Source organism: Brassica napus, chromosome A10, assembly GCF_020379485.1.
Source record: "Brassica napus cultivar Da-Ae chromosome A10, Da-Ae, whole genome shotgun sequence".
Taxonomy (NCBI): Eukaryota; Viridiplantae; Streptophyta; class Magnoliopsida; order Brassicales; family Brassicaceae; genus Brassica; species Brassica napus.
In genome coordinates, this window is record NC_063443.1 from 2954564 (window position 1) to 2972073 (window position 17510).

The following is a 17510-nucleotide window of genomic DNA, read 5'->3' on the forward strand; positions in this document are numbered from 1 at the left end:
CAATTATTTTTTATTATGATTTAAAAAGATTTAGAAAAAAAATTATTATTACATTTTTATTGAAAATAAAATTATTATTCCATTTTTTTGGACACTAGAAAAGAAAAATTATTACAAAATATAATTTATTGTTCTTTTTATGAGTTTAGAAAAGGAAAATTACTATTATATAGTCTTTTATAATTATATTTTTATGGTTCCTTTTATAGTCTTTTAAAAATATTTGATACTAAATTTAATTTTATAAAAAATTTATAAACAAAGAATAATTGTAAAAAGCTATTTGAAAGTTTTTTTCCTTTTAAAAATATTTTGTATATTTTTCATCTTTAAAGATACTAAAGAAAGATATTATAAGAGAAAATATTAATTTTTTAAAAAATAATCTTAAATAAAAACGAATTATAAAATCATACAAGTACAAGAAATTATTTAATAAAAATAAAATAGAAAAACTAATTATAAATTAAGTGATATTCCTTTTTTAGAACCTAAGAAAATAAAAAAGTAAAAGAACTCTTATTATTTTCATATAAATAACTAACTTTCTTTTTTTAACAGATAAATGTATGCTACAAAAATATAAACCAAAATAAATATTATTTACACATCTATATTTAGGTTTAAGCTTCTTCATATTATTTTCACAAAAAATTAATATTTACAAGAAATATTATCTGTGTATTGTCTTTTAATTTCTTTAAACAATTCAATTTATTATCATCCTTTTTACATCTTATGATGCTAACACAAGTTTTTTTAATTATGATTTTTTCGTCGTACATACGTATGTGTGAATATTAAGAATATATGTTTGTATGTATAATACACAATATATAATTAACTAAATATAACTGTTTTATTGAAAATATAATAGTTGTATAAAAATCTTAACAAAATGAATTATAGTTCCAATTTTCCTTTTTAAAAAAAAATAATTAAAATTAACTTATTTCTTATAAATAACTAACTTTTCTTTTTGATAGATAATTTTTTGTTAAAAATTTATAAACAAAAAATAATTTCAAATATTTCACCTGATATGATTGTGACATTTGTATTAAAAAAATAAAATTGTGTATGTATTAATAAAAATCTATCATTATGTGAAAATAACTTTTTTTCCTAAAATCCTAAATAAAAAAAAATTTGAAAAATAAAATTATTTAACAACAAGAAAATTATCCTAAATATGTTTAATTAAAAACAAATCAAGATTCATCGTTATGTTATTACATTTTTTATTTTTACTATGTAGTAATTTATAATTAATTTTAATTAAAATGTTATTATGAAAATATATCATTAATAAATAATGAATCAAGAAAATTATTTAACATCAGAATAATTTAATAAAATATTAAATTAGTACATAAGAAAATTAATGTATAATGTTGTCATCGCTTCTTGGCCTTATTTAACTTCCAAATTCTTTTTTATTTCATTATAATTATTATTTCGGGTTGGATTCGGTTTAAATTTTTACGTTTGGATGTTTTGTCTAGCTTTAACAAATATTAACTGAAACTTATGTGTGAAAACGAGTTTTTAACTATAAAATAAATTTCACAATACATATGCAAAAATAATTGTAAAACAATAATAAAATGATTTTGTAATGCTTTTAATTAAATTAAAATATCAAATAAAGTCCGTTGCAACGCACGGATCCAAATCTAGTTGACACATGTCGCGATCATGTTAATTAGCAACTTTAAAAAACTAATCTTTATATAATAAGATTACAATTACCAAAGAAAGTAAAATCGTATAATATTACAATGGGTTATATAATATTCGGAAATAGTAATAGTATGTTTTGATAAAAAAAAAGAGGTAATAATATGTTTGAAACAAAATCTAAGTCCAGTTCGAAGATTACTAGGGTTCCTTGTTTTCGCTGTTCTCGATGGCTACTTCTTCGAAGAAATCGGCCGCAGAAGCTAAATCATTGGGCAAGCGAAAGAAGTCGGGATCTGATTCGGAGCCAGCTAATTTATTGGTGAAGCATAAACTGAAAGATGATTTGGAGACCAAACCTATGATTCTGAAGAAACATAAGGCGGAGGAGGTTGTCGTAAAAAGGAAAACAATCTTGCTTCGTGGTCTCCCTAAGGACGCTGGGATAGCAGATATCATCGATCTCTTCGAAGATGTTGGACAAGTTGTTCGTGTTCAACTTGTTGTACACCACGGTTTCAGGAAGACAGGGAAATATGGCTTTGTCAAGTTTGCTTCTTCTAACGAAGCAGACAAGGCTCTCCAAAAGATTAAAAATTTGCACGGTCGCCAGATTATTGCTCAGATTTTCCCTTATGTGTACATCATATCCAAGTATTGCAAAGATCACACAGTCTGGAACAAAGATTTCATTCTACGAGAAGAAGATGAGACGCCACCTCCCAAGTTTGTTGAGAATGTTCTCTTTGTTTCCAACCTCTCTCCTCAGACAAAATTATTCCATATCATCGACTACTTCAGTCATGTTGGAGAAGTTGTTAGTGTTCGACTTGTCGTAAATCCCGAGGGCAAGCATGTAGGCTATGGCTTTGTCGAGTTTGGTTCTGCTTACGAAGCACATAAGGCGCTGGAAAAAATGAATGGAGAATATTTGCTGGATCACATGATTTTTATTGACGTAGCTATGCTGCCTCCCTACCGTCTCCTACCCATGTACAACTTTGCAGAGAAGCTCTGTTACGAAGACTATCTTCGACGAGGGATCCTTGTGAGAGAGACAGAAGATAGACTTTATCAAGAGACAGTTGCTGTAAGATATAAGACGATCTTTGTCAACAATCTCCCTTGCCCAACTATAATACAACATCTCATCGATTTATTCAAAGATGTTGGAAAAGTTGTTCATGTTCGTCTTCTTATAGACTGTGAGGGCAACCAAATTGGCGATGGCTATGTTGAGTTTTCTTCTTCTGAAGAAGCAGAGCAGGCCTTGAAAAAGGAGTATTTGCCCGATCAAGAAATTTTCCTTTGTTCGGCTGAGGGATTTCCAGACCTTCGGGATCCCAAGTATTGCATTGATCACAAGGTTTGGTACGAAGACTACCTTGGACGAGAAAACCGTCTGATCGAAGAAGATGATGATGTGGAGGAAGGATTCGATGAAACTCATGATTTTGCTGAGGAAGTAGCCTTAAGAAAAAAAACTCTCTTTGTTTACAATCTCCCGATTTAATCTCATCTGTTACTACAAAAATGTTGGAAAAGTTTGTCGTGTTCGACTTGTTGTAAACCGCGAGGGTGAGCATGTGGGCTGTGGCTTTGTTGAGTTTGCTTCTGCTGAAGAAGCAAAGGAGGCGTTGCTGTACGAGAATAGTAGAGTTCTGAATATTCTCTCCGACGTGGTTGAGATGGCTCCATACCCTATCCGACCCAAGTACAGGCGTGCAGAGAGGCTCTGGAACGAAGAGTGCCTTCGACCAGAAAGCCTTCCGACAGAAGAAGATTATCTGGAGAAACCGGAGGTAACTGAATTATTCTGCGGTAAGAAGAAAACCTTCTCTTACGATGACTGATGGAAGAAGATGAAGAAGCTATCTGGTGTTTTAAACTTATAATATACAATGCAAGAAGCTATTTGGTGTTTTTAACTTATGATACATTCTTAGGTTCTAGTTAATTTATTGTGTGAATGAATCTATGTTAAAATATGATTAACTTGTGATGTTTTGGTGGGTGGGCAAAGCGAAAAAGACTAGTGGTAGAATCATTTAGATTAGTAAAAAAAAAAGTATGTTTGAAACAAAATCTACAAGTGTGGTCCTTAAAGGATTTCCCATTATTATACGTGTTTGCCAAACTATAGATGTTTTGAAACCAAGGGGGAAAGAAAGTAATCTAAGGATGGGGAAAATCCATGATCCACTCAGCGGAAAAGGGCGAGTCAAAGATATTCTTTTCTGCGACATGATGAAATATATGCACACTTTTGTATGTTTGTCTTATTTGCGATTTGTTATTGATCTACTACTTCATACTCTTAAAATTCATGAAAGAAGTACATATGTTTATATTCAAGTAATATATGCATCTGTTAAAATTAAAACTAATACAAATCAACATTCCTTAGTTGTTTTTCCCTTTTTTTGTTGTGCTATCAATTTTATTTAGCTATGAACTTGCAATTTCATGCAACTTTAGTAACACAATCTTCTTCGTAACACAAAGTTGCATGAAACTTGGCTTAACTCCAATTTTAACTAATTAAGATCTAACATGAAATTATATTGGATCTTACAAACTTTGTATAAACGAAGAAAATTGTGATATTTAAGACGGGAGGTAGACCAAAATAATTTCATGCAACTGTAGTAACACACAAGTTTACAGTGTCGCCTCAACTTATATATATGGATCTTGTTCAAAAACATATTAACGGTATATTTAACAATATATTAAAATAGTTTTAAAAATTTATAACTATATATATATATATATATATATATATTTGACTTTTTCTAAAATTCTAAATTCTAAATTTAGTAATTTTAAATTCTAAATTTAGTAATATATTTAAATTTCAAAGTTTTCAACTATAATTTATATATTTATTTTCAAAAAAAATCTTAATATTATTTTTATTTTAAATTTTGGATCCTATTTGACCGTTCCACTTACTCGCTCGTGCTATTAACCGGCTCTGTGGGTTTATATGATATAAAACACATAATAAAATGTAGTGAATAGCTATTTCATGATAATAATTTGCTGAATTTTCGTGTTATATCTTATCACTTCGTACTCAATTTTAGTTTCGAAAGGAAAACATTCTTGTTCTTGACCATCCATCTTGAAATCTTTATATATAAAGTAAGGTTTGTTCTCTCCAGGATGCGCCACCTAGGATTCCACCTAGAAAAGTCGAAGTCCCAGGATGCAACACGTGTCCCGGCCATTTAATACGCTTCACTTCATTTAATTAGAAATCTGTTGGGTTTAAAATCGGTCTTTAAGCAGCGTGGCCTACACGCGCCTTTCGTTTTCTCTCTCCAAAGAGAGATCACCATCTGCGTGTGTGGAGGCTCTCCGGTTTACATTACGGCGACCTCGCCGGACCCGTGTGTAGCTCTCCCACCCCTCCCTTTCAAGATCTTCAAAGCTTAATGGTCGGAGCAGTCTAGATCCCGCCTCCGGAGGTACTCTCTTCTTCTCTTCTCGGTTTGATTCGGTAAAGGCTCTGTTGCGGTGGTCCTGGTGGCTCATCGGTTTCTCGGGCTTCTGTGCTCCGTTTCAGGATGGTGGAGTTGCGGCTGGAAACGGAAACATAGACATCGGGGCCTAGGGTTTATACTTTCGGATCTTCGAGAGAATTTGCCAACGACGGAGCAGTCTTTGAGGATGGCGGTTCCTTGGGATCTGTCTCCTCCGGTGCGGATTTCTTCTCGGCTTAGAGGCGATGGCGGGTTGTACGCGATGCGTCGGACCTGCGAGTTTGGTGGCGTAACAGAGTAATTGCGGTGGTTAGGGCTTTGGGTTTCGATTTCTTTATAGATCCGGCGTCAGTGGCCGCGGGTCCCCTCCGACAGTGGTCCCTTTGCGGTGAGTATTGACGAAGCAGAGGCTGGTTTGGACACCCAGCCGAAGTAAAGTCACGATTTCTGGATTTGGAGACTTAAGTATTCATCGGAGTTAAAGCTCTACTTCTCACCGAGGAACCGAATCATCTTGCTATTTGTAATTGCTGTTGTTTCATGTTCTGCTTGCTCTTTGGAACCTATGGCCGTGCTTTTCTCCGGTAAACCGGAATTGATGTACTGTTTCGAGATTCCTTTTTAAGGGTTGATTTTTAATTAATTTTATTATTAAAAAAAATCTGCTAAGCCTTTTGCTACATTTCATCAAATCATGCGTGACATGTGTACTACGTTTTTCTTCTCTGCCTGACAGATTTAATTAAATGGGCTTTTTAAATTTGTTGTGTTTACTAATCAAACCCATAACATACACACTATAAATACCCTCTCCGTCTTCAACATTTTCATATTTTTGGTTGTTTTTTAACATTTTCATATTTGATTTCTAAGGTTCAATAATGTTCTTCATCCTCTGCTTCGGTAAACTGTCCACAGAGTTTTTGAACGGTGATGATAGAGGAGAATCTCAGGAGCAATTTGACATACGTGTCTTAACGCTGGGTAAGAAAAATTGAAACGTTGCGGATGCATTCAATCGTTGTCATTAACGACGATCTTAATTTCTTTATCCCATTCATATCATGATCCTCATTCAATGCATCTCTCCTCTCTTCAGTCGGTAAATCTCATTTATAAAAAGATTAGCCGTCATGTCCTGAACACCATCCTTTCATTTCTTACAATCCAAAAAAAAAAAAATTCTGCAGAATGACGATCTCATCTATCCTTCCCACGGATTTAAAATCAGGTCTCTGTAGACCATCGTCGAAGTTTGTTTCCTCAATTCTGGGAGTCGAAGAATGTGCGAAGAGGCGGCGAGCCTATCTACGTCAATATGATTCCTCTTGACTCGAAGGTATCTTTGGCGAATCTAAAAACAAACATTTTCCTTTTCGATTTATAAGTAACGATGGGATTAATCATTTGAAAATTATGTTATGTGCTTAATACAGAGATTACATCTCCTCTGCAATTCGGCTCCATAACGTCTCTGCCATTATTCAATCGATGCAACTAAGGACCCCTTTACATCACTTGAACCAAGAGGAACGATTGGCTTCCACTACGACGCATTCAATACCCCTCCCCTTCTCCATGGTTACATAAGAAATATTCTATTATAAATAAGGATGTAATCTTCGATTGAACTCATCACTACGATGATAAAGTTTTGTGTTTCATTGAGGGATATTTATGTGTCTTTGATATAGGTAAATCATTGTTTTTTTTTTTGCTTTTTGATTAATTTTGATTTATTGATTCTTTGTTTTTGATATGATTTGCTACCTTGCATTAATCACGGAGGTACGTCAGAACATCGTATTAGGACTTTCACACTCAAGAAAGATGAAGCCATATGCTTAAGTAGACATTCTAAAGTGTCTATACGATTCAAGGATATTATAGGCTGTTCATGAGGCCTGCTTAGTTACTAACACATTCCTAACAATCCATTACTTTCTTGATAGTGGGGTGCTGCATATTGTGTCTGTCGGGGACCACAAGAACGTTTGGCTATAGAGCTATGTTTCTGCAACTAAAACTAAAGAATATATTTTTCACAGCTCTCTCACTCCGTAAGATCCTAATTTCTCTTCCTCTATCTGATAGTTATCATACCCATTTTGGCTTATCATCTTATTAAAATTTTCGATTTCTGACTTGAGTATGTATTCTTCTCAATGTTGTGCTTAGTCATGAGGTGCTAATGGCCTGATTGAAATTGCTTATTCTTTTTGCTACTAAGTAGTACCAAATAATAAGATTTGTTATATTGTTGTTTAAGAATAATAAGAATTTATATTAAATATTTACTCTAACTACTTTAATTATTTGTTAATTTTCATCCCGCCCGTAGGGCGGGCCGACCCTAGTATATAATATAGTTTGGTGGAAGGCTGTCGAAAGAAATTCAAAACTGAAAAAAAAACTTTCGGTTATTAATAGGAGAGAAGAGACTCATTTAGTTCAAATCCTCAGCTTCAATGGATATTCCCAGCAGCCTATCTTCTTTCATCTCTGACTTTTAATATAACGCATGAATAATTATCTCAAATTATTCCCCATTTACTATAAGATTATGATTTATTTCAAGAGCATCCTAACCAACTTGAGTTGCTAGCTTTTTCTTACTTTTTTTGGTTAACAACATTGTTTGTTTCCGAATTTGAGAAGTTTTGACAAGTAAAAAGAATCTTGTCAAAATATGAATTTCGATATTAATAGTCTAAAACAAAGCTTCGTTTTAGAATATTACTTTGAATGTATCATAGCAGCCAGAATTGGTTCGAGGTTTATCAATCTTTACCTTACTTTAAGAGATTGAGAGACAAGTCTTCTCTTCAAGGAAGCTGCAATGATGGTTCTTGGATTTGATTCCATATGAAAGCTATAAACTATTTCAAAGCTTCTTGCTGCACAAGTAACTGATTATCTACATTTGAAAATAATTCCATAATAACGACCAGCCGACAATACTGAAGGAATCTATCTCGTACCATCTAAAGATTAACCATTTTATCTTAGTTTCCCCTTGCCAAAAATGGAAAGAACTAATTCCATTTTGAAGGTAAATAACAAAGTTCATTCAATAATGCTGTCTAAATGTTTGGACTAGGAAAACCATATGGCACATTGTGTTGTTTGGGGTCATACTATATCAGATTCACTTGTTAGATCGCAGTAGAGACTGCGAGATTCTAGAAAAGATAGCGAAGCCAAAAAGAAATGGGGGCCTTGGGTTTAAAGATATTACCTCTTTCAATGACTCTCTACTTGCAAAACTGGGATGGCGCATCTTAAAGAACCCAACATGTCTCCTTGCTCGATGTCTCCTTGAGAAATACTGCCATTCTGAGTCTTTCTTAAAATGTAAGACGCCGGCATCTGCATCACATGGTTGTAGAAGCGTTTTGATTGGTAGAGACCTCCTCTTAATGCAACTAGGCTGGATGGTCGGTAGGACGACCCTTGGCTGTCCCATTCTGAGGAATTACGACCAATGAGACCAGCACCTGAAGCCTTCACCACGCTGAATGTCGCAGACCTTCTCACACATGACTCCGCCGAATGGAACGTGGAAAAAATAGAGCTGATCCTCCCCTTCCACAAGGAGCAAATAAGACTCAAACCGAGTAAGCTTGGTGTCCCAGATGAGCTTGTATGGCTCAAAAACCCAACGGGTGAGTACTCCACAAGATCAGGATAAAACACTAATGGAAGACAAGACCAATGCAGCTCCTAGGGACCAAGCAGCCCCCATCAATTGGTACTCAAGTGTTTGGGACATCAAGACCTCTGAAAAGATCAAAACTTTTATCTGGAGATCCCTATATGGTGGACTACGAGTAGGAGAACAATTCGCCTTTCAGAACATTCAAGTTAGCCTTCTCTGCCCACGCTGCGACGCAATAGAATCAATCACACACCTTCTGTTCCAATGCCCGTATGCTGCTAAAGTCTGGGATCTAGCCCCATTTCCTACTGAGATCAAAGCAAATGACTTCGTATCCTTTCTAGAAGGCTGAGAAAAGGTCAGGAAGCTCCCCTCTCTTCCTCTAGTGGGCCTTGAAGCGGGAACTCTTGCAGCCTCCATCGTTTGGAACATTTGGATATCCAGGAATCAGCGGGTCTTCGAGAAGAGAGAATTCACGCTTGAAGAAACCATACTCAAAGCGATCTCATATATAGGCGAGGGAATGGATGTTGGCACAACTACCTCCGAAAGCTCCTCTACCGAAACCTTTGATCATAATTGAACTAAACCCTAGAAGATCGGGAGTAACCTCGATCTATACAGATGCAGCTTGGAATTCCTCCTCAGAATCTGCAGGATTAGGTTGGATCATTGATGATCTGGTTTCCCCATCTCATCACTCAGCGACCTCAGGTCATGTGTCGTCACCCCTTATGGCAGAAGCCTTGGCTGTTCGATCAGCCATAAACTTTGCCCTCTCATGCGGAATCGATGCCATCTCGCTCCTCTCTGATTCTCAGACCCTCATCAACACCATCAACCTAGAGAGATGAAGCTACGTGATATCTACCTCAGTACAAGCTCATTTAAGACTATCCAGTTTATTTTTATTCCTAGATCGGCTAATGATAAAGCTGATAGTGTTGCCAAACATGCCCTGTGGTCTCTAAACCTCTTTTTAAAGTTTTAAATTAGTAACTAGACTTTGATCCGCGCAACCGCGCGAGTATTTAATTTTTGTTTGTATTTAATAATATATTTGTAAATATAGTCTTATTTGTAAATGTAAATGTTATATTTGTATTTAATTTTATATTTTAGAATTTTAGAGTAAAATGTATCACCAATATTGGGTATTATATAAAAATTATAACATTTATATAATTAGATCCATGTCTAAGATATATAGCGAATAATGTTTTTTAAATAAAAAGTACAAAAATAGACAATTGTGAATTAGCATGCTATTTATAAATGATACATTAGCTATAATATTTGTAAGAAAATAAAATGATTGTTAAATTTCTATCAAATTTGGAACATATACAAATTAAGATATAAATTTGTAAGAAAATAAAATAAAAATATAAATTTTATGTAACTGATAAGAAATTATAAATGAGCTTAAGTTTGTGTACATTTAAACCATGATTTTGCGGATGTTTGCTTTTATTTTTGTAAATAAATTATTTTGTCTAAGTGATAGTATATATTTTAAAATTTTACCTGTGTTAAATGATTATTTAATAACATTTATAAGAATAATAATTTATAGTTTATATTTTTTAATTTAATTTTGTCTTGTAAACCGTCAATTGTATTACCACCATTTTTAGAATATGATCCTTGCATCTATACAAATGTTTTTTTTGTTTTTTTTGTGAATCAAAATTTTACGATAATGTCTAATAAGTTATTTTATACATGGTAAGTTGGTAAATAATTTTAATGGTGCATGTAATATATTTATATTGGTAAGAAGAAGAGTTTGTTCAAAAAAATGAAGAGTAACGTGAACTATAGAGGAGAATGAGACAAAATGTAACTTATATTGTTACATAAATATTTTGTGTATATTATTGATGTTCATTAATGTTTATAATATTAATATGAAATAGATAAGTTAAAAGATTTATATTGAATTTGTTGTGGTCACGAAATCCATGGTTCAGCCAGAGTCTCACAAAACCGTCCAAACCGGCCATCTAGGAGGTACCAGCGACCGAGGTTCAGTCCAAGGCGTATATCTCTACAACTAGAAGGAATTTAAATACGAAACCAATTTTATTAAGATCAAGAGAAATGGCCACGGAATTATTAAGTTATGATCCAATCTCCAAAACTGGTCAAACTAGTTCTACACTTGCCTCAATTGGAAGCTAACCGGTTCAATCAGCTTCAAACCAGACATTGGCGACCAGGAGATATATCTATGCATTCAGGAAGTCTATCCAATGGTCCAGAAGAGTCAGACAAGTTCATTCCATACACCAGCCCACATAGGATCAGGAGGATCCTCATTAACCCCAACTTGCCTTATTTGGAGCTTCTTGCCATCCAGCTCCAACAGCTCTTTTTCCTTCAGATTAGGCACGACCTCAGCACCCTCCAAGCCATCAAGAAGGTTCCCAGGAAGCTTAGTTATCCCCTCAAACCGTCCAGATACAAGGAGAACACCATCTACATTCATTTGGCCAAGATTCTCATCATAAAGCCTCCAACGGCTAGTTTTCATGGAGCCATCAATTCCTTTGCTTCCAAGTTTATTATTTCGACTTTATTAGTTTCCTTATGTCATTTTATGACTGTTAGAGAGTCCCAGTAGTCGAGCCTATAAAGCTCAAGTTGTTTCTTCATTGTAAATCACCCTTGAACTTTTATGAATGAAAATACAGTTTTTCTAGTTTTGTCAAAACTATTGTTCTAAGTCTTTTGAGTGTGTGAAAAACAGCTCCAGAGCAATCAGGCTTATCAAAGATCCCTTCCATAGATCTTTGTGGTGTTTATCAATCCATTTGGTCCATCCCAACCACTGGTCAAGCTTGAGAGAGTTACACAACCAGCAAGCAAAGCTCCATCTCATTCCACTTCAACCATCATTTGATCAAGCTGAAAGTGTTACACAACCAGCAGCTTGATTCCATCCTATCCTTTGTTTATTTATCTTGTTTTATTATCATTATCATCATCATCTCATTAGTTTTCATTTGCATTATAAAACTCTAAAAACTCATAAAAATCGGTTCTCATTGTTCTCAGGTTGTAGCTTGGATCCAACCTCTATCAATTCGTGAGTTACCCCTCCTGTGCCTACAACAGAATTGATTGTGAATTTAATTTAAGAAATGTTTTATTAATTTTATAAAAGAAATGGAAAGCATAGAAGTAGGAGTAATTATTACTTTTTTAATTTAAAAAAAGACAAAGATTAGGTTTATTTAATTATTTCAATGGTATTAGGTTGTAAATATTGTGCAAGTTTAATTGTTAGTTTTAATTTGTATTTTTTTTTAATAGATTAGATGAAAAATTTCCGGTTTAACAAAAGAAAAAAAACTTCGTACCAGGTCCTTTTCCGATTGGTGATTAATTTTCCAAAAGAAGACAAATGATCACATTAATTACTAGCAGCTTCATCAACGGAGTTAGGGGTGGGCGTTCGGGTACCCGTTCGGGTTCGGATCGGGTATTTCGGATTTTCGGGTATTTCGGTATAGAGGTCTAGAACCCGTTCGGGTATTTCTGTACTTCGGATCGGGTTCGGGTATTTTTAGTTCGGATTCGGTTATTTCGGATCGGGTTCGGATATTTAGATTTTGAAAAAAATATTAAAATTTTCATTTCTCAAGTTTATTGTATTTAAAAATATAACTTTTAGTTAACTAATTTTTTATTTTTAATAGATTGAATGGTTAATAGATTTGGACATAACATTTTAAAACTAAAAAGACACTAATTTAGTTTTTTTTTTTAATTTTGGATATAACTTTTTGTTAATTTTTGAAATAAAAAACTTGACATGCATTTTAAGTGAGTAGCAAATCATTTTTTTTGGAATTATATGTATATCATATGAACTTAAATTATGTGTAGTATCAATATAAATATTTTATATAAAATGAGAGATATAAACTAGAAACATAAGGTTAATTATACATATGTTCGGTTATCTTCGGATATCCATTCGGGTTCGGGTATTATCCGTTCGGGTTCGGGTATCCAATCTCTCTTTATTCAATACCCGTTCGGGTATTTTGCTACTTCGGTTCGGATTTCGGTTCGGTTTTTTCGGATCGGGTTCGGGTGCCACTTCGGATATCGGGTAAAGTGCCCACCCCTAAACGGAGTAATCAGTAATCAGATGCCTTCACATGTACGCCTGCCCGCACCTGATCCTCATCACTGCGTCCTCGGTCGCTCTTCACGGTAACATGTGACATGACATGTTAACACGAACACCCAAAAACCTATAACAAATTAAAAAAAATAAATTATTTCGACCTATAGACTATACTGTATAGATAGTTGCACAAAAAATACTATACTGCATAGTGTACATAAATATAAATAAAAATATAATTAAAAATCTCTACTAATAAAAGGGAACTTTTGAGGCTCCATAGGGCGTCCACATAAGCGGAAAAAATTTCTCCCGAAAGATGACACGTGGCATAAAATATAGTTTTACATTTTAATATTACTTATTTTCGAAAATTGTAAGAAATATGTAAACATACAGCATAAAAAATGGAAAAACTACATAAAACACATGTAAGATTACTATTTTTCACTTAAAAAAAAAGACGGCTTATCTCCATAATGTAACATTACCGTTTTATAAAAAAAACAAAAAAACATTATATATAATTTCGAAAATAATAAATATATGTAAAACATACAACATAAAAATGGAAATACTACATTAAACATACGTAAGATTACCATTTTACATTTAAAAATAACAATAATATGTAAACATACAACATAAAAAAATGGAAAATTTACATTAAACATATGTAAGATTACCATTGTTCACTAAAAACGGTTTATCTTCATAATGTAACGTTACCACTTTATAAAAAAAAGAAAAAAAAACATAAATATAACTATTTGACTATTTGTCAAAGTTCTTCTATTAAACATTGCCGTTTTACATTGAAAATGGAAAAATACGTAGATATTTAAACATCTATCTTAAAATATAAAATATAGACATTAACTAAATGTAAAGTATAAGAAAGAAAAATACTCTCAATATATAAAAAAATAAATAATAAGTAAATATTATAAATATACGAATGATATATACAATAATAAGTAAATGCACAATTTAAAAAAAAATGGAAAGATTACATTAAATATTAAACATCTATCTTAAAATGTAAAATATAGATATTAAGTAAATAGAACGTATAAGAAAAAGAAATACACAACTTAAAAACAATGGAAAAAGTATATTAAGATTTTAACATCTATCTTAAAATGTAAAATATATATATTATGCAAATAGAAAGTATAAGAAAAGGAAATACACAGTTTAAAAAAATGAAAAAGTACATTAGTATTTAAACATCTATCTTAAAATGTAAATCAATCTTAAAATATAAAATTATTAGTAAATAGAAAGTATAAGAAATAGAAATACACAATATAAATAAAAATAAATAATAAGTAAATATATAATATAATCCCGAAAGATGACACGTGGCATAAAATATAGTTTTACATTTTACTATTACTTATTTTCGAAAATTATAAAAAATATGTAAACCTACAGCATAAAAAAATGGAAAAACTACATTAAACATATGTAAGATTACTATTTTTCACTTCAAAAAAAAAGACGGTCTATCTCCATAATGTAACATTACCGTTTTATAAAAAAAACAAAAAATATTATATATAATTTTAAAAATAATAAATATATGTAAAACATACAACATAAAAATAGAAATACTACATTAAACATATGTAAGATTAACATTTTACATGTTTATTTTAAGAAAATAATATGTAAACATACAACATAAAAAATGGAAAAACTACATTAAACATATGTAATTACAATTTTTCACTAAAAAAAAAGACGGCTTATCTTCATAATTTTACATTACTATTTTGTAAAAAAACAAAAATATATATAATTTCGAAAATAATAAATAATATGTAAACATACAACATAAAAATGAAAATACTACATTAAACATATGTAAAATTACCATTTTACATTTAAAAATAAAAATATTATGTAAACATACAATATAAAAAAAAATGGAAAACTACATTAAACATATGTAAGATTACCATTGTTCACGAAAAAAACGGTTTATCTTCATAATGTAACATTACCATTTTATAAAAAAAAGAAAAAAACATAAATATAACTATTTGACTATTTGTCCAAGTTCTTCTATTAAACATTGCCGTTTTACATTAAAAATGGAAAAATACGTAAAAATTTAAACATCTATCTTAAAATATAAAATATAGACATTGACTAAATATAAAGTATAAGAAATAGAAATACTCAATATAAAAAAAAGTAAATATTCTAAATATATAAATATAAGAATTATATATACAATAATAAGTAAATTCACAATTTTAAAAAAATGGAAAGAGTACATTAAATATTAAACATCTATCTTAAAATGTAAAATATAGATATTAAGTAAATAGAAAATATAAGAAAAAGAAATACACAACTTAAAAACAATGGAAAAGTATATTAAGATTTAAACATCTATTTTAAAATGTAAAATATAGATATTACGCAAATAGAAAGTATAAGAAAAGGAAATACACAATTTAAAAAAATGGAAAAAGTACATTAGTATTTAAACATCTATCTTAAAATGTAAATCAATGTTAAAATATAAAATTATTAGTAAATAGAAAGTATAAGAAATAGAAATACACAATATAAAGAAAAATAAATAATAAGTAAATATATAATATAATCTCGAAAGATGACACGTGGCATAAAATATAGTTTTACATTTTAATTTTATTATTTTCGAAAATTATAAAAAAAAATATGTTAACATACAGCATAAAAAATGGAAAAACTACATTAAACATATGTAAGATTACTATTTTTAACTTAAAAAAAAAAGACGGTTTATCTCCGTAATGTAACATTACCGTTTTATAAAAAAACAAAAAACATTATATATAATTTCGAAAATAATAAATATATGTAAAACATACAACATAAAAATAGAAATACTACATTAAACATATGTAAGATTACCATTTTACATTTTTATTTTAAGAAAATAATATGTAAACATACAACATAAAAAATAGAAATACTACATTAAATATATGCAAAATTACCATTTTACATTTAAAAATAACAATAATATGTAAACATACAACATAAAAAATGGAAAAACTACATTAAACATATGTAAGATTACCATTGTTCACTAAAAAAACGGGTTATCTTCATAATGTAACATTACCATTTTATTAAAAAAAAGAAAAAAAAATATAAATATAACTATTTGACTATTTGTCCATGTTCTTCTATTAAACATTACCGTTTTACATTAAAAATGGAAAAATACGTAAAGATTTAAACATCTATCTTAAAATATAAAATATAGACATTAACTAAATATAAAGTATAAGAAAGAGAAATACTAAATATATAGAAAAATAAATAATAAGTAAATATTATAAATATATAAATATACGAATTATATATACAATAATAAGTAAATGCACAATTTTTAAAAAATGGAAATAGTACATTAAATATTAAACATCTATCTTAAAATGTAAAATATAGATATTAAGTAAATAGAAAGTATAAGAAAAGGAAATACACAATTTAAAAAAATTGAAAAAGTACATTAGTATTTAAACATCTATCTTAAAATGTAAATCAATCTTAAAATATAAAATTATTAGTAAATAGAAAGTATAAGAAATAGAAATACACAATATAAAGAAAAGTAAATAATAAGTAAATATATAATATAAGTAAATACCAAATTTAAAAAATGGGAAATTAAATTAAGATTTAAAAATATATATTAAAATTTAAAATATAGATATTACGTAAATAGAAAGTATAACAAATGGAAATATACAATTTAAAAAAATGGAAAACGTACATTAAGATTTAAACGTCTTTCTTAAAATGTAAAATAGAGATATTAAATAAATGAAAAGTACAAGAAATGGAAATACATATACACGAAAATAAATAATAAGTAAATAATTTGAATATATAATATATGAATTATATATGTAACAATAAGTAAATACACAATTTTTTTAAAAAAATGGAAAAAGTTCATCAAGCATTAAACATCTATCTTAAAATGTAAAATATATAATATAAGTAAATACACAATTTAAAAAATGGAAAAATTACATTAATATTTAAATATCTATTTTAAAATATAAAATATAGATATTACGTAAATAAAAATATAAGAAATGGAAATAAACATTTTAAGAAATGGAAAAAGTACATTAAGATTTAAGCATCTATCTTAAAATATATTTCTATCTTAAAATGGTAGTAAATTATATAAAAATGAAAATACCACATTAAACCAAAAAAAAATAAAAATGTATAGTTTTTCATCAAGAAAGTCCATATAAAACTCATTATTCCATCCACATCAACCTCACACTATTAAGGAAAATTTAAAGCACTCGAGCAAAAAAATGGTTTCACCATCAACTCTTGCCGTCCCAGAAACCTTTAATGACCTTGAATGAGATTTTTTTATAACAACAAACTTTTTGTTAGGTGGATTCATTGTTGGGAAATCCGCAACTTACAAAAGTCAAACTTATTCATGGGAATTGAATTGCTTTTCATAGACTCAAAGGTATTCTTACAAATTTAAATTAATCTAATC

At 30.2% G+C, this 17510-nt stretch overlaps 1 protein-coding gene and 2 long non-coding RNA genes across 3 annotated transcripts; 2 read left to right on the top strand and 1 right to left on the bottom strand.

Annotated features, from left to right (window-relative positions):
* Positions 1-1709: 1709 nt before the first annotated feature.
* On the top strand, positions 1710-3686 carry LOC106363801 (polyadenylate-binding protein 3-like). Its single transcript, XM_022693089.2, has one exon. The coding sequence runs from the start codon at positions 1910-1912 to the stop codon at positions 3191-3193; it is 1284 nt and encodes a 427-aa protein (XP_022548810.2). The 5' UTR covers positions 1710-1909; the 3' UTR covers positions 3194-3686.
* Positions 3687-4928: 1242 nt separating this feature from the next.
* Positions 4929-6880, top strand: LOC106369004. The gene is made up of 3 exons (XR_001274126.3): positions 4929-5153; positions 5252-6507; positions 6605-6880. It is a non-coding gene; the product is annotated as an uncharacterized LOC106369004 (long non-coding RNA).
* Positions 6881-7844: 964 nt separating this feature from the next.
* LOC125579425 lies at positions 7845-12257 on the bottom strand. The gene is made up of 2 exons (XR_007317460.1): positions 8407-12257; positions 7845-8065 (listed from the first exon to the last, which is right to left on the bottom strand). It is a non-coding gene; the product is annotated as an uncharacterized LOC125579425 (long non-coding RNA).
* Positions 12258-17510: the final 5253 nt, after the last annotated feature.

Coding starts and splice junctions, on each gene's coding strand:
- LOC106363801 (XM_022693089.2), top strand. CDS start 1,910: ATGGCTACTTCTTCGAAGAAATCGGCCGCAGAAGCTAAATCATTGGGC.